The sequence below is a fragment of the Tursiops truncatus genome, chromosome 13, assembly GCF_011762595.2.
Source record: "Tursiops truncatus isolate mTurTru1 chromosome 13, mTurTru1.mat.Y, whole genome shotgun sequence".
Classification (NCBI taxonomy): Eukaryota; Metazoa; Chordata; class Mammalia; order Artiodactyla; family Delphinidae; genus Tursiops; species Tursiops truncatus.
This window is the reverse complement of record NC_047046.1, coordinates 37,676,647-37,701,874: the sequence shown is the minus strand read 5'-3', so window position 1 is coordinate 37,701,874 and position 25,228 is coordinate 37,676,647. Positions and strand designations below refer to the sequence as shown.

Genomic DNA, 25,228 nt, shown 5'->3' with positions numbered 1-25,228 from the left:
AACTTATGGTTACCAAAGGAGATTGGGGAGTGGAGATAAATTAGGAGTTTGGGATTAACTCATACTACTTTATATAAAATGGATAAACAACAAGCACAGGGAACTATATTCAATATCTTGTAACAACTTATAATGGAAAAGAATGTGAAAAAGAATAGACAGATAGATATAAGTATAACTGCATCACTGCTGTACACCTGAAAGTAACACAACATTGTAAATTAACTATACTTCAATATAAAAAAATGGTTAAAGAGAAAAAGAATCAACTCATATTTCATCTCTTTTATGAAGCCCCAATTGATTAAGCAGTCCTTTCTCTGTGTAGTATCTACTTTGTAACACTGAGGATCCTGTATTATTTACTTTTTCTACCTACTAACCAGTGAACTTGCAGAGACAGGAAGTATTTTACTATTACTATCTTCATTATTATTACTATTACTATCCCTGTTTTCCTACAGAGGAGGAGGCTGACTTAAATAATTACAATGTAACAAGTACGGTAATTCCTAAATAGGAAGCACAGAGGTGTTTTATTTTTTAACATTTTCTCAGAGTGTTGGGGAAGGCAGCACAAACATTTGAGACAGTCTAAACATAAATATTCACATCCCAGCTGGAGAAAAGAGCAGGTGCAAAGGCAGTGGGATAGAGTGAGCATGGGCCATTTGGGAGATGACTGGTAGCACACTGTGGCTCAAGCCTAGATATATGTATGTACAGAATATGAGGGTGGAAAGGTATAGTTTGAGATTGATTGGGAAGAGCCACTGTATGTTTTACTAAGTATTTGGAATACTTAATTTTTTGTACTATAATTGTCCTAGGGAATATTGGCATGTATGTAGTAATGTCACATTGGTTAAACAGATTTTAATTGTATTTAATATCAGAAGTTGTTAAAATTCCCTGAGGAAAATCTGTTTCCATTTTCATATCAGTGATTTAATTTTGAGAAATTTCTTATCTCTTTACCTAACAAAGAGATTAACATGGACCCAAAATATTTTCTTCAAATGGTACATCCTCTGTCATCAAACATTTGACAGCAGTCAAAAAAAAAAGAAAAAAAGTCAGCCTATTTTAGAAGCAGTTTGGTTTTCAGAAGCCCTGTTCCCCCCCCACCAATGTTTATTTATTTATTTGGCTGCGTCGGGTCTTAGTTGCGGCATGCGGTGGGGAGGGGTCTTTTCGTTGCAGCTCATGGGCTTCTCTAGTTATGTTGCACGGGCTTAGTTGCCCCACGGCATGTGGGATCTTAGTTCCCTGACCAGGGATCGAACATGTGTCCCCTGCATTGGAAGGCGGATTCTTAACTGCTGGACCACCAGGGAAGTCCCAGAAGCCCTGGTTTTACTGCCATAGTTTTAATGGATTTTTTTTTTCAGTTTCTCAAAAAATATTTCTTATTTAGAAATAAGTAACAATTTTGATTTTGAAATTTTACAAATTCAAAAAACAAATTGATGCTTTTTATACATAATATATTTTCCTTTCCTAGTGCCATTATAGTCTCATACCTTATAACAAATGTATTATTACTAATGGATCTAATCCTAAATGATATTTTACACCGGAATCTTACTTTTGTAATTTAAAACTATCCAGAGACTAAAGTTTGCAGAGGTGTTCAGTTGAATAATTTTCTTCTGTTTCTCCTTTGCTTAAACTCTGTTGTGAGATAACACAACTGGTGCTTTCCTCCCTCCTAATACCAGTACTTCTTAAGAAATGTGAAATGTCCATTCTTTAGAGATTCATGTAAAATGTTATACTTGTCATTAATTATGCCTGCCTTTGTGTGTTTATGTGAAAATACTTCTCTGGTGTGACTAGCTTCTTTCAAAATACACTGCTATAACTGGCCTACTATCATTTTTCAAATATAAGTAGCAAAGAATTTAATTATTGTAATTCGTTGACATTGATTGACTCCTCTCCTACGTTTTCTCCTCTGTAATTCTTATACTGATGATTAAGCTATATGATGGACATGTGAAAGCAGAGGGTACCTTTCCTTCCTGCATAAATCTTAAAATTGAGTGAAGGAGCAGTGGGACTACGTGCTTTGACTGCCATTCCTTGTGAATTGTTTTTGCACTTGGAAGAATGTTAATTTCTATTAAGGTCCTGAATTCTCATACTAGAATATGGACTTTAGGAAGTGGGAAGTCTTATTCTCCATTATTTTAGAGAACTTCAGAGTGTTGAATAGAAGTCAGGATTCCTTGGCCCACTTTGTGGTTGGATATGGACATTTCTTACCTTGTGTAGCTTCTCTACTTCATTAAAAGTGGAAGCCTGCATCCCTCTCCCCAACCCCAGTGTTTTGACTCCCCTTAGCCTCTGTTGGTATATGCCTTAGATTATGCTAGAAGAATACCTTCTTCCCCATTTTATTTCTCTGATAAAAGGCATATAATTTTTACTTATGAGTGTTACTGAAAAGCCATATACCGTCTCCTACGTCTGTAAAATTAAAGCATATGGTGATAGGTCCAGACACCTAGTGACCATAAACAGCGGAGGCAGGTGGTTTTCCATTAACAAAGGCATGATTGAATTCTTGGTCAAGCAAAAGTCAGATGCCTTACGTAAAAAAGAAAAAAATTTTAGTTATATATGGGATTACTACATTGGGAACAGTTTAACATCATGACCTGCGATTTACTCTTAAGGTTTTATGACCACATGATTAAAATATCTGTTTTCTCTTTATGTCATTTCTATCAGTAGTGAGACTAACTTGTAGAACTTTCAAATGTCATCTAGAGAAATAAAGGAAAGAGTGGGAAGTGGGACTGTTTAATGGTCAAACACTTCATACACTTCACTCATTTAACTCACAAATCCTTTCTGAGTTGTAGTTAGTTATTCCCATTTTACAAAAGAGAAAACGGAGGCTCAGGAAGGTTATGTGACTTGTCCTTCCAACAGTAATATGTAAATATACTATGTTTATTTTTTTAATTTAAAATGTTTTATTTTTTCATGGTTGAATTCTTTTGACCCATCTGGAATTCACTTAATTATTAATATGAATCAAAAATCATTCTTCTCCCATAGTGCCATACAGTTATACAAACAACATTTACCAAAGAGTGACACTTTTTGTCAGCCCTGTCTTGCCCCTGATCTCACTATTTGAATGGATGATCCTCTCAGTGCAATAAGTCCTATAGCTCCTACATCGATTCAGTGGCATTTAATGAACTCTTACTGTGTATTTCAGGATGCTTTTAGTCACAAGAAATAGAAGATCCAATGTAAATTGAGTTAAGCCATAAGGAAAAAGTATTATCTCGAGAAAGCATGGGATGAATAGGTTCCAGAGTAGATTAATTCAGTGGTTCAACAAACATCATCAGAGACCCAGGTTCTTTCCATCTTTTGTCTCTGTCATCCTCATTGTGTTTGGCTTTTTCTCCTGCCAACCTCCCTTGAGGACCCAAGGTGGCTGCTGTTGTTTAAGGTGTCACATACAGATATAACAGTTTCTCATGAAAGGAGAGACTATGTCTGACGTGTATTTCTTTCAAGAGAGAAGAAATTTTACCCAGAAACCTTTCTATAGGTTTTTCCCTCATGTTACATGTGTCAGATTATTACCATGTTCCTGTACTTAAGCTGAACACTGGCAAGAGTAATAGGCCTCCATGTTTAGCTTAGATTAGACTAATCAGAAGTGACCTCCTGGAGTTGGGGAAGGTCTCTCCCTTCTTGGATGCTTGTAGTCTCATGGAGGAGGGTGGATAGCCCAAACAAAATCAAAGTTGAATGAGGAAAGTAGAAGGGGGAAATAATTGTTGGGGTAGGAGAGCCAACAGTGCCTGCCATGCTGTGAGTAAAACGTGTTGCTCAGTTCTGGGGCTTAGCTTACTCACAGCATCTGAAATTAGCTGTGAAGATTAAAGTAAAAAATAACTCTAATACAGGAGAACTGTTAGATTTAATAGGTAGTTTAGGGAAGGTCATGCAGAAGAGGTAATAGTGGTGTATTAGGGAAAACGTAGTATTTTGAGCCAGAACACTAGGTTTGAGTCCTAACCAGTGTACTTTCTAGTTTTAATTAGAAGAATGACTTGTGATTTTCTATTAAATTTTGAACAGTACATCTTGGATTTAAATATACATGTTTATTCTCAATTCCTAACTTCATTTTAAAGAGATTCAGGATTTTTAAATCATGTTTTTATCATGGTCATGTTATTTCTATAACGACTAGACTAAGAGTTCATATTTTGATTATAACACAGCTTACTAACTAGCTGTGTGGCATTGGACAAGTCAGTTAATATTTCTGATTGTTATTTGCCTTAGCTATGAAATGAGGTGGTTAAACACGTTATTTTTTGAGGTTCTTTTCTGTCTCACATTTAGTAATTAAAAAAAACTTATTTGGAATAAAATTGGAGGCAGTTGTTTTCAGTATATTTACTGAAGAGAGCGTGTTGTAAGTAAAATTTAATACACATTTCCCTCACTTTTTTTTTTTTTTTTTTTTTTTTTTTTGCGGTGCGCGGGCCTCTCACTGTTGTGGCCTCTCCCGTTGCGGAGCACAGCCTCCGGATACGCAGGCCCAGCGGCCATGGCTCACGGGCCCAGCCGCTCCGCGGCACATGGGATCCTCCCGGACCGGGGCACGAACCCGTGTCCCCTGCATCGGCAGGCGGACTCCCAACCACTGCGCCACCAGGGAAGCCCTTTCCCTCACTTTTTAATGTTTTATTTGATACTAGAAAACAATATAAGCTGTTACAAATTTAGGTGTTTTGAACCTTTTAAAACTGGGAAGTGTCTTTGGAAGTACATGTGTACTAAGAGCTCTTAAAATAATAGTTATTATAAGATATAATAATATGTTGATTTTATTGCATTATGCCTACTTGCATTTCCCAGACGACTTTATCAAAATTCAGCCTAAAATTGTGTAGCTAATATTATTTGTACTACTCTATAATCGGTATAATTTTTTGGAGTGACACGATGCAGTGAAACTTAGTATCTAATCTAAGAACAGTATTATTTCTTGACTAATATAATGCCTTTGCTGTGGAGCATAAAAATCATTGGTTTAATGTACATTTTATGCACACTTGTTCAGGACATTTTGCTAGGTGCTGTGGGAGAAAATGAGATTTAACTGTGGTTTCTGCCTCAAAGAACTTAAAACCTAGTCAAATGGGTGTGTATATATATATTTAATTTACCTTTTCCTAGAAAATAGTGAGTTCATATATTTATTGATTGGTTTTCAGTTTAGAATAGACCAAGTAAAGGTTCTTGTCTCTTTATTGTAAAAATAATTAACAGAACTATTCAAATGGTTTATAAGACTCTAAGAAATGTATCTCAAGGATAGATGAACTTTCTCTAGTGGAGGAACTTTTTCTTCAGATCTGTACAAACCTCTGAATTCTGAAAAGCCAGTGATAGGGTGGGTTGTTCTCTTCAAGCAGTCAACAACATTGGTATTACTAGTCATCTTCTCCATGGTCAGTTTCCAGCCTAAGCAATGATATATTTTAAAACCTATTAAGATTTGACTGGGCTTTTTGGTTTCCTAGGGAAATATTTTAAGTACTCTAAAATAGCTGAGTTACTCACACCTTTGGCTTAATACAAAGTACATATCCCCTGGCTTTGATTTCTCCTTCAACCTCTTATGAACATGACTGTACATGGTCTCCAGAAGGTGTGTTTTCCTTTGCTGCTTCTGTTTTTATATTGTAGCAAACTAAATTTCCCCAGTTAAATAAAATGAAGATTACTTGGGATTATCTGAATGTTTCCTCTGCTCCTACCACATGACAAGGTATAATCTGAATAGATGCATTCCCATTTCAACACTGATTGGTACACCTTCACATAGCCCTGCACTTGCTTAGATAATATTTAAATATCCCTGTAAAAGTAAAAGCCCGTATTTGTCCTTTACTAATAGTTGCTTTAGAAAGTGCTTCAAAGAAAGAGATAGAACTGTTATGAAAACCCAATATATTTATAAAAAACATACCATAAAAATGTATCTAAGTGCAGAATTTATTTTATACTAAACTTCACATTTTAGGAACTAATATTTGATACTACCTTATAAAATATTTGTAGTCAAAAATATAGGCCATTTGTTTTTTATGAGTGTCTGTGAAATAAATAAATGCAGTAGTTAAGGGAAAGTGAAAAGTAAAATTTCCTTCCCTTATATGGGGGGAAAAGGGCACGAGTTGAGGTCACTTGTAGCCAATTTGCGGTGATTTTGCTGCTCCTCTGCCTGGGAGAGTTAGAAGGTGAAAACTCTGTATGAAATAAAACCAAATTTTCTCTTCTCCCAGTACTCATGTAACCTTGTAGAAGGTGTTAAATGAATGCAAGTTGTATGAGAGTAAGGCAAATTAAATGTTGAAGCATATATTTTATTCTTTACTCATAAAAAAGGAAAGTGCTCATAGTGTGAACCAAAAAACTAACTTTGTTTGTTTGTTTATTTGTTTAGGATGGATTGGATGCTTTGGTATATGATTTGGATTTTCCTGCCTTAAGAAAAAACAAAAATATTGACAACTTTTTAAGCAGATGTAAGTAATTTGTTGTGGAGGTTAATGGCAGATTATATATAATGAAATATTGACTTAGATAATTCAAGCCCCCCCCCCCTTTTTTTCTTTCTATCTACTCTGGTTATTTCATCAATAGTACCTACATCAAAGGAGTAGGAAATGGGAAAGAAACCTTGTCAGTTTGGGAGCTTATCAGGAGAATCTAAAATATTTTGCAGACAAGGGAATAAAAAGTAAATGGCTAAAATAAATATGTTAAAATAAGCGTATACATACATGCACATTGAATTTCAATAATATTATATTTATCCTCTATTTTTCTTTTATAAATGAATTAGCTATTATGTTTCAGTACCTGCAGGTGAGAATCAATTACATATGAAAAGCCCTCCTACCACTGAGATATGAGAATTTTCTCCGTGAAAGCTGGCTTATATTTAAGTTTTACAGATGTTCTTTTATAAAAATTCTTTTTTGGATTTTGATGTTAGATATTTATCATTTAAAATTTGATTAGAGAACTTATTAAGGTAGTTTCAATCTTTTCATCTTAAATAATTGATAATAAGATTTTGGTTTATAAAATCCTCCCCACTCCATTTTTTTTTATCTGTTCCTCAACCATACATATCGATACATTTAGGTTGGGTTGATTTTAGTGTTATCTTTCAATTTTGGTTACATATGTTTTGTTAGAAAAGTTTTATTTTTCTAAATAGTCAAATCTTTTTAACTAGATTTAATTTCTTTTATCGTTTCTACACTTTGAAATCTTGGCTCAGAATTTTACTTATCAATTTTTTTGGTTTCTGTTTTTCTCTTCTTTATAAAATTATTTTTTCAGCCTTAATTTTATTTTGGAATATAGTGCCAGATTCTGAATTGCAAACTTTTAAAAAATTTTTCTTAATTTCTCACATCTTACTGAAATTGCAGGAAAATTTTATTGCTGTTTAATTTGCTTCACCTTCCTACTTAACAATACAGCAGAAGAACTAAAAAGATGGAGAAACTTTACCCCTTCTTATTTGGTGGGAGGCAAAAGGATGAATCCTTGTTAGTACAAAGTTGGGGTGTGTAATTTTGTGAAGTAGGGTAGCAAGAATTGGAACACATGCTTTTAAATATCTGTTACTGTTTTTGTTATGCAACATTGCTGCTTTCATAATACTAAGTTTGCCTTTACATTGTATTTTGTAAATAGAAACATCAGTAGCCACAGTAGAAATAAGTAAAATGAAATGAAAGTATAAAGCTAAAGAAAACTATTTTAAACGGATAAACCTGTGTAGTTTAGTCTAGTTTTCAGATTGAAGAAAAGTACAGAGAATAATACTAAAAGTTTTAGCAAATCATATCTAGCATTAGGTAAAAATTTTGACCAAGTAGGGTTTATACCAGGATTGCAAAGTTAGTGTAAGTTTCAAAATCAATTAGTGTAATCTATCATATTAACATATTAAAAAAGAAAATCCATAATATCATCTTAGTAGATGCAGAAAAAGCATTTGAAAAAAAATCAGTATCCATTCTTGGTTTACAGATATCTCTCAGCAAAGTAGGAACTGGAGGAAACTTTCATACCCTGATAAAGAGAATCCACAAAAAACCTATAGTTCAGATTGTATTTAACTGTGTATGACTAAATACTTTTCCCCTAAGATTGGGAAAAGGCAACTATGTCTTCTCCCACTACTTCATTCAGTGTTGTCCTGGAAGTTTTAGACAGTGCAGTAAGGTGTAAAATAAAGAAAAATCATATAGATTAAAAAGGAACAATTTAAAATTATTCAGACACTGTATTTTTCTGTATAGAAAGTCCTCAAAATTCTACAGAAAAAGCCTCAAGAACTTATCAGTGAGGTCTCAAGCTAGAAGATTCACATACAAAAAACAGTTTAGCAGTAAGCAATTTTAAATTGACATTATAGCAAATATAGCACCACTTACAGTAGAAGCAAAAGCATGAAAAATGTAGGGATAGATTTGACAAAATGTGTGTAAGCCTGTATACTGAAAATGATTTAATATACTGAGAGAAATGAAAGAAGACCTTTAAAAAAAAGACAGATATTCAATGTTGATGGATTAGATAATTCAGTATTAAAATGTCAGGAATCCCCAAATTAATTTATCTATGGAGTCCATGTCTTCTCAGAACCTAAGCAGGCTTTTTTGTATAAAGTAACCATTAATTCTAAAATTCATAAGGCAATGTGAAGGGTCTGGAATAGCCAAAACAATCTTGGAAAGTAAGAACCAAGTTGGAGGACTAACGCTATTGGATTTTAAGATCAAGGCAGTATAATGAAATGAAAGAATAAACATAGAGATAAATGGAACAGAAATAGATCCTTATATATGCAGTCAGTAGATTTTCAACAAAGTTGACAAGGTAATTCAGTACCCAAGCCTTACTTTGCAGTATATTACAAAAATCAACTTAAAATGGATCATAGACCTAAATGTGAGAGCTAAAACTAGTAATAGTTCTAGAATAAGACATAGAAAATATTTGTGATTTTGGTTAGGCAAGAATTTCTTAGATGAGACACAAATGGCACAAACCGTTTTTTTTTTTTAAGATAGATTAGATTTTATCAAAATTCAAAACTTTTTCTCTTCAGGTGATACTGCTAAGAAAATGAACAGGTAAACCACTGACTAGGAGAATATGGTTGCAAAACAAGTGAAAGGGGAAAAAATAGTCTTTTCAACGAACATTGCTCAGACAACTGGATAGCCATATGCAAAAGAATGAAGTTGGACTTCTGTTTCACACCACATACAAAATTAATTCAGAATATAAAATTGTAAAACTCTTAGAAAAAAAACATAGGCATAAATCTTCATGACTGTGGATTAGACAAGTGTTTCTTGGGTATAACCTAAAGTATAAGAAGGAAAAGAAAAATAAATAAGTTGGGCATCATCAAAATTAAAAACTTTTGTGCTTCAAAGGACACTATCAAGACAGTTGAAAGAGGGACTTCCCTGGTGGCACAGTGGTTAAGAATCTGCCTGCCAGTGTGGGGGACATGGGTTCGCACCCTGGTCTGGGAAGATCCCACATGCCGCAGAGCACCTAAGCCTGTGCGCCACAACTATTGAGCCTGCGCTGTAGAGCCTGTGAGCCACAGCTACTGAAGCCCGTGTGCCACAACTACTGAAGCCCGTGCTCCGTAATAAGAGAAGCCACTGCAATGAGAAGCCTGTGCACCGCAACGAAGAGTAGCCCCTGCTCGCTGCAACTAGAGAAAGCCCGCGTGCAGCAGCGAACAACCAACGCAGCCAAAAAAAATAAATAATTTTTTTTAAAAGACAGTGAAAAGGTGACTCACAGAATGGAAGAAAATGTTAACAAATCTTATACAATAAGTCCCTTACATATGAACCTTCAAGTTGCAAACTTTGAAACGTGTGACATGTGTTCACATGTCCAATCACGTAAGTTAGTTCAGAGGTCTGGTGTACATTGTCACTTGCGTGCATCCTCTACAAGTGGTTGTGCTTTGTGTACTTTACAGTACTGTATAGAGTACAGTAGTACAGTATCTTTATTTCAAACCCAGGATGTCCAGAAGCAAACGTAGAAGCAGTGGTGATGTAGCTGGTACTGTGTACTTTTCAAGGTACTGTACTGTAAGATTAAAAATGTTTTCGGGCTTCCCTGGTGGCGCAGTGGTTGAGAGTCCGCCTGCCGATGCAGGGGACACAGGTTCGTGCCCCGGTCCGGGAAGATCCCACATGCCGTGGAGCAGCTGGGCCCGTGAGCCATGGCTGCTGAGCCTGCACGTCCGGAGCCTGTGCTCCGCAACGGGAGAGGCCATAACAGTGAGAGGCCCGCGTACCGCAAAAAAAAAAAAAAAAAAAAAAAAAATGTTTTCTTTATTCTCTGTTTATTTGTTTTTTATGTATTATTTGTGTGAAAAGTATTAAAAACCTATTACAGTACAGTACTATATAGCCTGTTGTGTTAGTTAGGTACCTAGGCTAACTTTGCTGGACTTACGAACAAATTGGATTTACGAACGCACTCTCGGAATGGAACTCGTTCATATGTAGGGGACTTACTGTACTTGATAAACGATTGATATCTAAAGACTTACAACTCAATAATAAAAAGACAATCCAATTTAAAAATGGGCAAAGGATCTGAATAGACATTTCTCAAAAAAAGACACACATGAAAAGCTGTTCAACATGGTTAGTCATCAGGAAGTTACAAATTATGGCCACAATGAATCAGTACACATTTATTAGAATAACTAAAATTTAAAAAACTGACAATATCAAGTATATGTGAAAATGTGGGACAGCTGAACTCTGACACATTGCTGGTTGGTTTGTAAAATGGTAAGCTGCTTTGGAAAACAGTTTGGCATTTTTCTTATAAAGTTATACATGCATTTATCACGTGACCTAGGGATCCCACTCCTGGGTATTTATGTAAGATAAATGAAAGTATATATCTATGTGAGACCTATGTGAGAATGTTTAAGGAGCCTCTATTTACAATTGCTGTAAACTGGAAGCAACCCAGATGCACATCAGCTGATAAATGGGTAAATAAATTGTGGTACACCACATAATGGAATACTCAACAGTAAAAAGGAGTAAATTACTGATAGGTGCAACAACATTGATAAATCTCAAAAGCACTGTGGTAAGTGAAAAAAGCCAGGCACCCCCCCCCTCAAAAAAAAGGCCCAGCACAGAAGGGTACATACTGTATGGTTCCCACTTACATGACATTATAACATTCTCCTTCAACTCCTAAAGTTGTATTTATGTAATATTTCACACAGAATAATAGATTTTCATAGGATAGTATTCTGCATGTTGCTGAAATTCATTTATATGGATTTTTATAGCTTTCATTAGTGGGGACATCAAAATTATTTTTCTGAAGGTAAATGTTGCTTTGCATTGCTTTTTGCTGACAGGTATCAGATGTAGTGATCTAAGAATAACACCTGGAACATGGAATAAAATCTTTTTCTTTAGTAATTCAGCTCAAGTCTCACTAAAGTATACCAGCTTTAAGGTATAGCAGCCTGAAATATTTTCAACTTCAGGCCTAATTATATTACAAACTGTATTTTCATCTTTTTGTGTTGAAGCATGTATGGACACTGAAAGGGAAAAGAGAATCTGTGACCCTTTGACTGAATAACTAAATATAAAGATTTGTTTTTCTGCACTCTGGTCTATGATACCTAAATAGTAAGGACTACAAAGAAAATGTTTATCAGCCTCACAGAACTGATAAAGATTTTAAGGTGAACTTTTAAAGTAAGGGTTAGAAAGGTATCCAGATAAAATCAAACTGTCTTGGTGGGAAGAAACATGTTGTGGGGCAGGTACACACTGGAAGGAGGAGGAGGGGGATGTGGAAACGGTGATTTTTGACTGTATATGTTTGTAAACCATTGTGAATTTCACTGCGATTTGGGGGTACAAGATTCATAATTAACGTTAATACGAAAGCATACTTATTAAACAGATACTACCAGTCTAAAAGAAGGTAATGGAGATCATTGTACGTATGAAAAAAATCCATGAACCTGAAAGGAAAAATGTGGTAGAGAGCATTTGTTTGGATTCAAAAAATAAACCCAGCAAGGGAAGTTTATAGCTCTACAGGCTTGTCTCAGGAAACAAGAAATATCTCAAATAAACAACCTAACCTTATGCCTAAAGCAATTAGAGAAAGAAGAATAAATAAAACTCAAAGTTAGAATGAAAAACATAAAGATCAGAGCAAAAATAAATGAAATAGAGACAAAAGCAGTAGAAAAGGTCAGTGAAACTAAAAGCTGGTTCTTTGAGAAGATAAAGTTGATAAACCTTTAGCCAGACTCATTAAGAAAAAAAGGGAGAGGGCCCAAATCAATAAAATCAGAAATGAAAAAGAAGTTACGGGCTTCCCTGGTGGCGCAGCGGTTGAGAGTCCTCCTGCCAATGCAGGGGACGCGGGTTCGTGCCCCGGTCTGGGAGGATCCCACATGCCACGGAGCTGCTGGGCCCGTGAGCCATGGCCGCCGAGCCTGCGCGTCCAGAGCCTGTGCTCTGCAGCAGGGGAGGCCACATCAGTGAGAGGCCCATGTACCGCAAAAAAGAAAAAAAAAAAAAAGTTACAACCGATACCACAGAAGTACAAAGAATCATAAGAGACTACTATGGGCAACTATACACCAACAAAATGGACAACCTAGAAGAAATGGACAAATTCTTAGAAAGGTACAATCTCCCAAGACTGAACCAGGAAGAAATAGAAAATATGAGCAGACCAATTAGCAGTACTGAAATTTAATCAGTAATTTAACAACTCCCAACAAACAGAAGTCCATAACCAGATGGCTTCACAGGTAAATTCTACCAAACATTTAGAAAAGAGTTAACACCTGTCCTTCGGAAACTATTCCAGAAAATTGCAGAGGAAGAAACACTTCTGAACTCATTCTATGAGGCCACCATCAGCCTGAAACCAAAACCAGAGAAAGATACCACAGAAATGAAAATTACAGACCAATATCACTGATGAACATAGACGTAAAAATGCTCAACAAAGTACTAGCAAACTGACTCCAATAATACAGTAAAAGGATCATATACTGTGATCAAGTGGGATTTATGCTAGGGATGCAAGGATTTTTCGATATCTGCAAATCAGTGTAATTCACCACATTAACAAATTGAAGGATAAAAACCAGGTGTTCATCTCAACAAATGCAGAAAAAGCTTTTGGTAAAATTCAACATCTACTTATAATAAAAACTCTTCGAAAGAGGGCATAGAAGGAACGTACCTCAACATGATAAAGGCCATATGTGATAGATCCACGGCTAACATTGTACTCAGTGGTGAAAAGCTGAAAGCATTTCTTCTAAGACCAGGAACAAGACAAGGATACCCACTCTTGCCATTTCTGTCCAACATAGTTTTGGAAGTCCTAGCAACAGCATTCAGAGAAGAAAAAGAGATAAAAGGAATCCAAATTGGAAAAACGAAGTAAAACTGTCACTGTTTGTAAATGACATGATGCTGTGCATATAAACTCCTAAAGGTGCTATCAGAAAACTACTAGAGTTCATCAATGAATTCACTAAAGTTGCTGGATACAAAATTAATATACAGAAATCTGTTGTATTTCTATTCACTAACAGTGAAATATCAGAAAGAGAAATTAAGGAAACACTCCCATTTACCATTGCATGAAAAAGAATAAAATAATTATGAATAAGCCTACCTAAGGAGGCAAAGGACCTGTACTCTGAAAACTATAAGACACTGATGAAAGAAATTGAAGAGCACACAAACAGATGGAAAAATATACCATGTTCTTGGATTGGAAGAAATCAATATTGTTAAAATGAGTGTACTACCCAAGGCAGTCTATAGATTTAGTATAATCCCTATCGAATTACCAATGGCATTTTTCGCAGAACTGGAACAAAAAATACTTAAACTTGTATGGAAACACAAAAGACCCTGAATAGCCAAAACAAAGAAGAACGGAGCTGGAGGAATCAGGCGCTCTGACTTCAGACTCTACTACAAAGCTATACTAATCAAAACAGTATGGTACCGGCACAAAAACAGACATAGATCAATGGAACAGTATAGAAAGCCCAGAAATAAACCCACACACTTATGGTCAGTTAGTCTGCAACAGAGGAGGCAAGAATATACAATGGAGAAAAGACAGTCTCTGCAATAAGCGGTGCTGGGAAAACTGGACAGCAGAACATTCTCTAACACTGTATACAGAAATAAACTCAAAATGGATTAAATACCTGAATGTAAGACCAGATACTATAAAACTCTAAGAGGAAAACATAGGCAGAACATTCTTTGACGTAAATCGCAGCACTATTTTTTTTATTTTTCTCCTCCTAGATTAATGGAAATAAAAACAAAAATGAACAAATGGGACCTAATTAGACTTAAAAGCTTTTGCACAGCAAAGGAAACCATAAACAAAATGCAAAAAAACCTACGAACTGGGAGAAAATATTTGCAAACGATGCTACTGACAAGGGATTAACTTCCAAAATATACAAACAGCTCATACAACTTAATATCAAAAAACAAACAACCCAATCAATAAATGGGCAGAAGATCTAAATAGACACTTCTCCAAAGAAGACATACAGAGGGCCAAAGAGCACATGAAAAGATACTCAATATTGCTAATTATTAGAGGAATGAAAATCAAAACTACAAAGAGGTATCCCCTCACACTGGTCAGAATGTCTATCATCAAAAAGTCTACAAACAATACATGCTGAAGAGGGTGTACACTGTTGGTGGGAATATAAATTGGTGCAACCACTATGAAGAACAGTATGGAGGTTCCTTAAAAAACTAAAAATAGAGTTACCATATGATCCTGCAGTCCTACTCCTGGGCATATATCCAGAGAAGACTGTAATTAGAAAAAGATACATGCACCCCAATGTACATAGCAGCACTATTTACATACAATAGCCAAGACATGGAAGCAACCTAAATGTCCATCGACAGATAAATGGATAAAGATGTGGTATATACATACAATGGAATATTACTCAGCCATAAAAAAGAATGAAATAATGCCTTTTGCAGCAACATGGATGGACCTAGAGATTATCATATTAAGTGAAGTAAGTCAGAGGACAAATTTCATATGATATCACTTACATGTGGAATCTAAAAAGATACAAATGAACTTATTTACAAAACAGAAATGGACTCACAGACATAGAAAACAAACTTATGATTACCAAAGTGGATAGTGGAGGTGGGGTGGGGAGAGATAGATTAGGAGTTTGGGATTAACATATACATACTACTATATATAAAATGGATAAACAACAAGGATCTACTGTATAACAGGGAACTATGTTCAATATCTTCTAATAAAGTATAATGGAAAAGAACCTGAAAAAGAATATACATATGTATAACTAAACCACTTTGCTGTACACCTGAAACTAACACATTGTAAATTAACTATATTCCGATTTTAAAAAGTGGTTAAAAAATCAAAAAAAAAACCAAATGGTATTTCTTGGTAGCATACTATAGCTTTCCTAATGCAAATTACAAAAGTAGTAGCATAATAGCTATTGCTAATGATGTATCAGCTCTCCGTTTATATAAAAGCATAGAGAACTGTTGATAAAATTTTAATTTGCTTTGCCAATGATTTATTATTGAGAAAGTAATGAGAGTAATAATTGCTGTTCTCAGTTTGTGACCAGAAATGCTAAATTGATTAGCATTTAGGATGTGACAGAGACCTTGAGACAAAGCATTCATTTCACTTTAGACCAAGGTTTCTCAGCAGTAGCACTGTTGACATTTTTGAGTCAGATAACTCTTTGATGTGGGGGGCTGTCCTTTGTGTTGTAGGATGTTTAGCAGCATCCCTGGCCTCCGCGTTCTAGATGCCAGCTCTGCCCCCTCCCCCAGTTATGACAACCAAAAATGTCTCAAGACTTTACCAAATGTCCCCTGGGGGTCTAAATTGCCCTCAGTTGAGAACCACTGCCTAAGACTTTCTATAAATGAGGGAAAGAAATTCTGGGCACAGTTAGGCATGTGCTCCAAGCTTAGGAAATTTAATCAAATTTATTGAAAAGATAAATCCTATTAATAGTGATTCCAAGTGAAGGATGAAATTTCTAAAAGGGGTAAATATAAGAAGGCTGCAGCCACAGAAACCAAGGTTATTGCACAGGCAGTTCTCAGCTCAGATTGGAAAGGATATGAATGACTCTGTCAAGTGTGAGTACATATCCAGGGATAAATGCAAAAGAGTAGTACAAATCTGTAAAAATTGTGTTAGGCCAAAAGCCTGTGATGAGCCAAAACTTGTGAAAAGTTCTTGAGACAGCAAAAGTAACTTCTTCCCTCTAATCTTTCCCCATTTAGAGTTATGGGGACAATATGTATGAGAAAATGATAAACTCACTGCATGAGACCATTTATTCTTGAAATATATTTTGAATGCCCAGTCGCTAGAAACATGAAAAATAATACGCTCTTTTTTTCTTAAAAACTGTAGATTTTACCATCTTGTGGGGAGAAATACAGAAGCAAGTAGTAACTTATACATACCTTTATAATGGTGGAAGCTTGTAGAGAAAGTAATGATACACAGATGTTGGAGTAAAGAAAGGCTCCAGAAAGAAAGTAGTATTTGAGTTGAGTCTTAAAGGATGGGCTAGATTTCTCAGTTGAGGAAGAACAATTCAGGCAGAGAAGGAACAGCGTTTGTTAAGCCATCCAAAAGTTATGATACCTTTGAGGAACCAAGAGTTTGGTATAAATTGAACTTGGTTTATGATGAGCAGGAAGGAGTAAGGAGGACACGTGGCAGAAGAGACTGAAATGGCATGTTGGGGCTGTTGGGTTAATGGATTGGATAAAAAAGAATTACTTAGTGTCTTATTTTTTGTCTTCATTGTTCTCATGATTTTTAAAAACTTAGATAAAGGAATTGAAGTTCAAGGAAAGAGAAAAAAGTTGAGCACTTTAAATTAGTTTATACCGCCAGATCTACGCAGATTATAACCCTAGAATTTTGAATTTCTTGTATTTCTGTTTTTGATTTGATGATTTTTGTATGGGTGGCCACTTTTTTAGAAATCACTGTTCTGAGGAAGTTTAAAAAACAGTGACTAAATATATCAATTCTTGGCAGGTAGTTACCTTTGGAAGAGGAAAACATGAGGCTTAAGGCTTAGGCAGTAATTTAACATTTTATTTTGAACAAAAGACCAGAAGCAGATAGGCAAACTAGTATCTATTAGTTTAATTGTGATGATAGGTACAACTGACAAGCCACACACACAATAAGAACAAAACAATTTCAGTTGAGATGTAGAAAATAAAGTTCTTTCAAAAGGTTCTATTATGTTATCACTGTATTAAATCACTGCATTAAAAGGTAAATTACATGCATCATTGTAAAAAGATTGTACCTAAACTTTTTATTTTTCCAAGTAATTATATTTAGTAACCTACTGTACAGTATTTTAATGGAGCTTAACCTTTTCTCTAGTGGTTACTTAAATTCCTTCCAAAAATAATATTTCATGGATTGTACACATTTAATTAGTTAGATATTTATTTATATGTAAACTGGCAGTGATGATCATTATAAAGTTTTTTCCTCTTTTTCCCCGTCTTGAAGTCTTAATATGTCATTATTCAGGCATGCTTCAAAATGTAAAATTCTTCCTTACTTTTTAAACTTGTTAAAATCATGATACCTTTCTACTTATTAAATGATTATTTTGATAGTTGAATGTTAGTGTTATTAAATTAGCTATTCATTGGTTGGTGATTAAAATCAACACACAATGATCTTTTATTTTAAAAAAAAATAAAATAGTTTTCAGTTCAGCGTATTCTGAATGATATCAATCAATGAATCTGTTGTTCATCCAAGGAAGTAAAAACAACTTGACTGTGTTTGCCTTAGTTCCTTGTAGAATTACACAAAAGGTACATACTACTCAATAGAAAAAGTAAACTTTTTTCTTATTTTAAATTAAGGTATAATAGTAATTAAAACAAAACATCAAAAGTTTTAATGACTTGTAGAAGAGCCCTCATTTTAATGTTTGTGACTAGTTTCTCCTAAGAGTGTTTCGTTACACTTATAAAATCATGTACTGCGATATTGAAAGTGAGTACTACGTTATCTTTAGTAAAATTAAAGGTGATTTTCATGTGCTTTGAATATAAAGTTAGATGTAGTTAGAAATCTACATTTCTGGGGGAATTCTAAGGAACAAGAATTGTGAAACTGGAAATTTTATATATAATTTACTTCTGCATTTAAAGTGGATAAGTTTCTTGAGAGGAGTAGAATGTAAATGGATTATAGTGATCATATATTGTGATTAGTATACAATTTCATTTTCAAGTTCTTCAAGTGATGACAAAAATGCAAAACTATTACTTGGTTAGTGGCATTAAAAGCTTCCTTCTCCACAAATAAGTATTAAGGTACATATAAGAGTCTGCCTTTATGAAGCCAGGAAGTACTGAAATGTAGTAGCGTTTTGACATGTTTGTTTGCTTATGAAATCTATGAAAGGCTTGTGTAGTTGGGTAACTCTACCACTTGAGTGGTGGATGTATCTCCATTTCTGGAGAATGGGACAGGATTGTAGTCATCATATTTTGGGATTATTTTTTTCAAACTGGATACTGAAGTATAAGAAAAATAGTACTTTGTTGAAGGACATAGGACCAACAGATCATCATAGAGAGTCTAGAAGCATACTTTTTTTATTATATGAAAATTTGATGTAAGCTTATTATGGCAGTTAGGTCATTGGAAAAAAGGTAAGATTATTCAGTAATTTGTTTTGAGACAGATACTCATATATGAGGAGAAAATGAAATTGTCTCTACTTCACAACATGTACCAATGTAAAGACAAAAAATACTAGATGAAATTATAGGTATTATGTTTATAGTCTTTAAGTAGGGAGTGGCTTTTTTTCTTTTTTTTTGAAGCAAGATACCAGGAGTAGAAACTGTAAAGGAAACATTGACAGATTTTGCTTTATCAAAACTTTATAAAGAAAAATAGATATAAAGATGACTGACAAACGGGAAAAAATTACAACATATGTAATAGAATTATATTCCTAATGTATGAAGAGATCCTTCCAGTCAACAAGAAAAACACAAACAATAAAAAAAATGGACAAAGTAACTGAATATGTAGTGTAATGGCGAAAAAATAAAAATTACCAATGAGCAGTTAACAGTTGAACAAAAGCATTAATATTTCAAGAAATATGGGTTAAAAAAATATGGGTTTAAAAAAAAATATGGGTTAAAAAAAAAAAGAAATATGGGTTAAAAAAAGAACCAACCCTCCCTGCCCCCCCGCAACCTGAAGGAGAAAGGTAAAAAGTAATAATATCCAAGATTGGTGAGGGACTGGAGGGCAGTTAGCGTATTTTAAAACTAATAATGTTCATGAGTATAACAATACTTTTACTTAAAGAAATGTGTCTTGCAAAAATAGCACTGAAAATACATGGGAATGTTCATCATTGCAAAAATATATTGATGTTGGGGCAAAAAGTTAGAACAACCCACATAAAAATCAATAAGACATTTCTATCAGCTATCCACAGTGTGTTCAGTGAAAAAGCAAGTTGCAAAATACCTTTTTATGTCAATAAGTATGGATAACACATTTTTTTAAATGAATACATATATTCCGTTGAATGAACATACCACAGTTTAAAAAACTGTTTCTGTAATAGTGGTTCTCAGGTTCCTCCCAGTTTTTCGCTGTTATAAATGAAAATGTTATATTAATGTTTTTTGTGCATACAGCTTGGTATACTTGGTTTTCCTTTCTTTGAAGTGAATTCCAGGAATTACTGAGTCAAAAGTTGCATCCAATTTGCATTTTGATATGTATTGCCAAAATGCAGTTTTACACCAGAAGGTGGAATAAAAGTCAAAATTTTTTAATGGAGCCATAAAATTGAATATATTATGCAGGATAACCTAGGGTATTACACGATCTTGTTTGAAGTTATTACAAGTAAAATATTACTAAATCAGATAGATTTTCAAAAAGAAATGTTAAATATTCTCTTTATTTACTTCTTAAATTATTTATCTTGGAATAAACTCATGGAAAAGCTGCAAAAATAGTACAGAGAGAGCTTCCCTGGTGGCGCAGTGGTTGAGAGTCCGCCTGCCGATGCAGGGGACATGGGTTCGTGCCCCGGTCCGGGAAGATCCCACATGCGGCGGAGCGGCTGGGCCCGTGAGCCATGGCCCCTGAGCCTGTGCATCTGGAGCCTGTGCTCCACAACGAGAGAGGCCACAACAGTGAGAAGCCCGCGTACCACAAAAAACAAACAACAACAAAAATAGTACAGAGATTCCTATATGCCCTTCACCCAGCATTCCCTAATGTTAACATCTTATATAACCATGGTACATTGACAAAACTAAGAAATTAAAGTTGGTATACTACTGTTAACTATATACTTTACTTAGATATCAGTTTTTCCACTAATCTCCTTTTTTTGGTTCCAGAATCCAATCTAGAATATCACATTGTATTTAGTTGCCATTTCTCCTTAGTCATCTTCAATCTGTGAGAGTTCTCAGGCTTTCCTTGTTTTTTTATGACCTTGACAGTTTTGAAGATTATTGATAAGGTATTTTGTAGAACTTTTCTCAGTTTGTTTTTGTCTAATGTTTTCTCATAATTACCCTGGGGTTATGGGTTTTGGGGATGAGTACCACAGAGATGACATGTGCTTCTCATCACATTTTATCTGGGATATGTGATACCATAATGATTTATCAGTGATAATATTAATGTTTATCACTGGTTTTAAGATAGTGTCTGCCAGGCTTCTCTCCTGAAAAGTTACTATTTTTCCTTTCCATACCTGATTCTTTGGAATCTGGTCACTATTCCAGTCCACACTCAAGGGGAGGGGCATCAATAAGCTCCATCTCCAGTCTCAGAAGGCTACATATTATCTTACAGAGCAAATGTTTTTGATTTTGATAAGGTCTAATTTATCATTTATTTCTCATATGGATTGTGCTTTCGGTGTTGCATGTAAAAATCATTGCCAAACCCAAGATTGATTTTTTAAAACTGCTTTATTGAGATATAATTTACGTACTGAAGAGTCACCCATTTAAAGTGTACAGTTCATTGTTTTTTGTCTGTATTTATAGAGTTGTGCAGTCATTACCTCAGTTACTTTTTGAACATTTCATCATCTTGTAAAGAAACTCTGTACCCATTAGCAGTCACTCCGCAATCCTCCCCAAGCTCCCCAGCCCTAGACAATGACTAATCTATTTTATGTCTGTATAGATTTGCCAATATGGACGTTTTCTATAGATGGAATCATACAATGTGTGATCCTTTATGACTGGCTTTTTAGACTTAGCATGCTCTCTTCGGGGTTCATCTGTGTTGTAGCATGCATTTCATTCTTCTAAATTGCCAAATAAATAATATTCCATTGTATGGATAATGCCACATTTTGTTTATCCATCCATCAGTTGATGAACATTTGGATTGTTTCTACTTTTTCACTATTATGAATAATTCTGCTATGAACATTAGTGCACAGGTTCTTGTGTGGACATATGTTTTCATTTCTCTTGGGTAGATACCTGAAAGTGGAATTTTCATGTCATATAATTCTGTATAACATTTTGAGAAACCCAAGATTGATTTTTAAGTATATACTTTTATTATTTTGGAGTAAATATATATGTGGCTTTTCTGTTGTCCCTGAACAGATAAGAGCAGCAAGTGATTGCGGCCATTTGTAAATAATATCGTTAAATGTCAATATTTTTAATGTTTCAGTAAGTATTATTGAGCACATACGTACATCAAAGACATATCCACGAATGAAGTATGGTCTCTACCCTTAAGGAAATGGGAACATACAATCTAACAGAAGAAATACAAACAATTCCAGCCCACGTTGACAGATGAAATAATAGAGAAATAGTGGTTTCCCAGAGGAGAAAGGCAGCTTATCACACTGAGGGGATCAGGAGGAGATGGATAAAGGATTAGATCTTGTTTGGTAGTAACCTGCTCAAATAAAGTGGGGCTAGTCATTTTAGGTTGGTGATCAACATCTGCAGAAGAATGGAGATGTAAAGCAGTATGGCTGTGTGGGAAATTGCAAGTAACTAGGCATTGCCAGAGCATTGTTGGGGAGAGTATCTAGAAATAAAAGATTGCAGAATCAGAGAGTAACAAGATCTAAAAGCCATTTTATGAGGTGTTGAGGAGTTTGGGTTTGGTTTTGTTTTTTGCCAATCTGTTTCTCACACTGGATTACTCTGTATGTGTGTTTACACGTGTGTGCACCCTGGCAAAACATAGCACATCTTCCTGGAGCTCGAATTCTGTTTGAACATATGGACATAGAATAACATTTTTATTTTTATTATTAACTGTTGAATTGAAACAAAATCAGTTATTTGGAATTGAATCCCACATTATAAATGTTCTAGGTAAGTTTTAGATAATTTTAGAGCTTATTAGGGCTGCTTTGACTACTCTGAAAATTTGCAAGGTGTATTGGATTTCTTTAGGCAAAGAGTAGCAGTATATTGGACAAATATTGCATTGTTCATAGCTTTTATTGCTATACTTTATCTATTCTGACTTTTTAAAAACATTTTTTAAATAATTGGGTTGTCTTACAATCTGTAGTGGTACGTAAAATGATGTTGCATTTTATAATCTAGGATCTTAAACTAGGCAAAATATATCTTTTTCGCATTAGAAAGAAACAGAGTCATTATAGAAAACTTGAAGTAAATGGAAAATGTGAGGAATAAAATAATCTGTAATCCCACCATACTTAGAGATGACTGCAGTTACTATTTTGGTATATTTCTTGCTGGCTTTTTTCTGTCTATATGTACCAATATATATTTGTGTTTTTAGAAAATTAAGTTCATATACCATATGGAGTTTAATCTGTTTCTACGCTCAATATCATATGTTGAACATCATTCTATGTAATTATTATTAAACAACACAATTTAAATGTTTTCTAATATGTCATTGTATGTATATGTATTCCTAGAAGTAAAATTTATTGGGTATAAAGTGTGATTAAAAAAAAAGATCCTTAAGAAAAATCATCCATTTGCTTTCTAGAAAGTTAAAGAGTCTGTATGTGATTGAAATATTTTTTAATTTTTTGTAACCCTGAAACCTTTCTGCACTGCCTCTTTTGCTAACTTCTGATTATTTAGAGATGATTAGCTAGTTTGTGGCCTATCAAGACTTACGGTGTTTATTTGTGACTCAGTTTGCCCATTTCATTCCTTGCTAACTGTGCTGTATAGTAATATCTCACTTCTCTGAATTTTAGTTTTCTGCCACCATCACCTGGTTCAACACAGTTGACAATCAGAAATTGTTTAAAGGATCTGATGGTCACACAGTCCTGCTTATTGGTCTTAGAAGTAATAAGAGCTTACCAAATTTATAATTTTGCAAGTATTAAATTCTGTAAGTAACAGGTTAATTTTTATTATGGGAAAAAGTGGAACACTGTAAGAAGGATTAGAAGTTCGGAGAATTTTGCAGTTTTAGGTACGATGACTGGGAGAGGGCTTACTAAAAGGTGACATTGGAGAAGAGAGTTGAAGTAGTTGAGAGGGTTAGCCATGCAGATGTTTAAGGAAAGAAAATGGCATGCAGAGGAACAGCCAGTGCAAAGGCCATAAGAGAGGATATTTGAACAGCGGTAAGGAAGTCACTGCAGCTGGTGGGGAGGATTAAACAAGGGAGAGAATAGTAGGATGACATCAGAGAAGGAAAGAAATAGAGAGGGTAGGTCATGTAGAATCTTGTAGGCCATTGTAAGATCTTTGACTTTTGCTCTGGGTAAGATAGCAAGTCAAAGTTTTGAGGAGTGACATGATCTGAATTGTGTTTTAAGAATATCGCCCCATGGGCTTCCCTGGTGGCGCAGTGGTTGAGAGTCCGCTTGCCGATGCAGGGGATGTGGGTTTGTGCCCCGGTCTGGGAAGATCCCACGTGCCGCAGAGCGGCTGGGCCCGTGAGCCATGGCCGCTGAGCCTGCGTGTCTGGAGCCTGTGCTCCGCAACGGGAGAGGCCACAACAGTGAGAGGCCTGCGTACCGCAAAAAAAAAAAAAAAAAAAAATATCGCCCCATGTTAAGAATAGGCTACTGAGAAGCAGGGATAGACACCAGGAAATCAGTTAAGAAGCGATTGCCGTAATCCAAAGAAGAGATGATGGTGGCTTGGTCCAGCATGGTAGCAGTGTAGAAGGTGAGAAGTTATCAGGTCCAGATATATTTCAGAGGTAGAGCCAGCCAGGTAGGATGAGGAGTGTAAGAAAAAAAATAGGAGTCAAGAATGCCCCTGGGTTTTTGCCCCAAGCAAAATTGACCCATCAGCTGAAGTGTTGAAATCATAGGTAGAGGTTTGGGGTGAGAACACCTCTTCAGTTTCAGACACATAAAATTTTTAATTTTTATTTATTTTTTATTTTTGGCTGCATTGGGTCTTCGTTGCTGTACGTGGGCTTTCGGTAGTTGTGGCGAGCAGTGCTACTCTTTGTTGTGGTGCACGGGCTTCTCATTGTGGTGGCTTCTTTTGTTGTGGAGCACGGGCTCTAGGCACGTGGGCTTCAGTAGTTGTGGCATATGGGCTCAGTAGTTGTGGCTCGTGGGCTCTAGAGCACAGGCTCAGTAGTTGTGGCACACGGGCTTAGTTGCTCTGCGGCATGTGGGATCTTCCCGGACCAGGGCTCAAACCTGTGTCCCCTGCATTGGCAGGCGGATTCTTAACCACTGCACCACCAGGGAAGCCCCGGGAAGCCCCTATACACATTAAATTTGAGATGTATGTTAACGAAGTAGATATATTATGTAAGCAATTAAATATATAAATCTGAAGTTTAAGAGAGAGGTCTGAACCAGAGATAAAAATTTGCAAATTGTTGACATGTCAGTGCTTTTTAAAGCCCACCAGTAAATGAGTGTATATAGAGAAGAAAACACCACGAAAGACTGAGCCTTGAGATGCTTCAGTGTTAAGAAATCTGAGAGAAGAGGAGGAACCAGTAAAGGCAACTGAGAAGTAATCATTGA

The 25,228-nt window shown here is 35.3% G+C and overlaps 1 protein-coding gene across 4 annotated transcripts in view; it reads left to right on the top strand.

Annotated features, from left to right (window-relative positions):
* Positions 1–25,228, top strand: part of ROCK1 (Rho associated coiled-coil containing protein kinase 1) — a 146,866-nt gene that overhangs the window by 28,462 nt on the left and 93,176 nt on the right. For 3 of the 4 annotated variants that reach the window (XM_019930555.3, XM_019930554.3, XM_019930556.3), the window contains exon 2: positions 6,497–6,578. The exons of the other annotated variant lie outside the window; for it this stretch is intronic. In XM_019930555.3, coding sequence (XP_019786114.1) covers positions 6,497–6,578 — 82 coding nt within the window. The remainder of the gene's footprint in view (positions 1–6,496; positions 6,579–25,228) is intronic. 4 annotated transcript variants of the gene reach the window in all.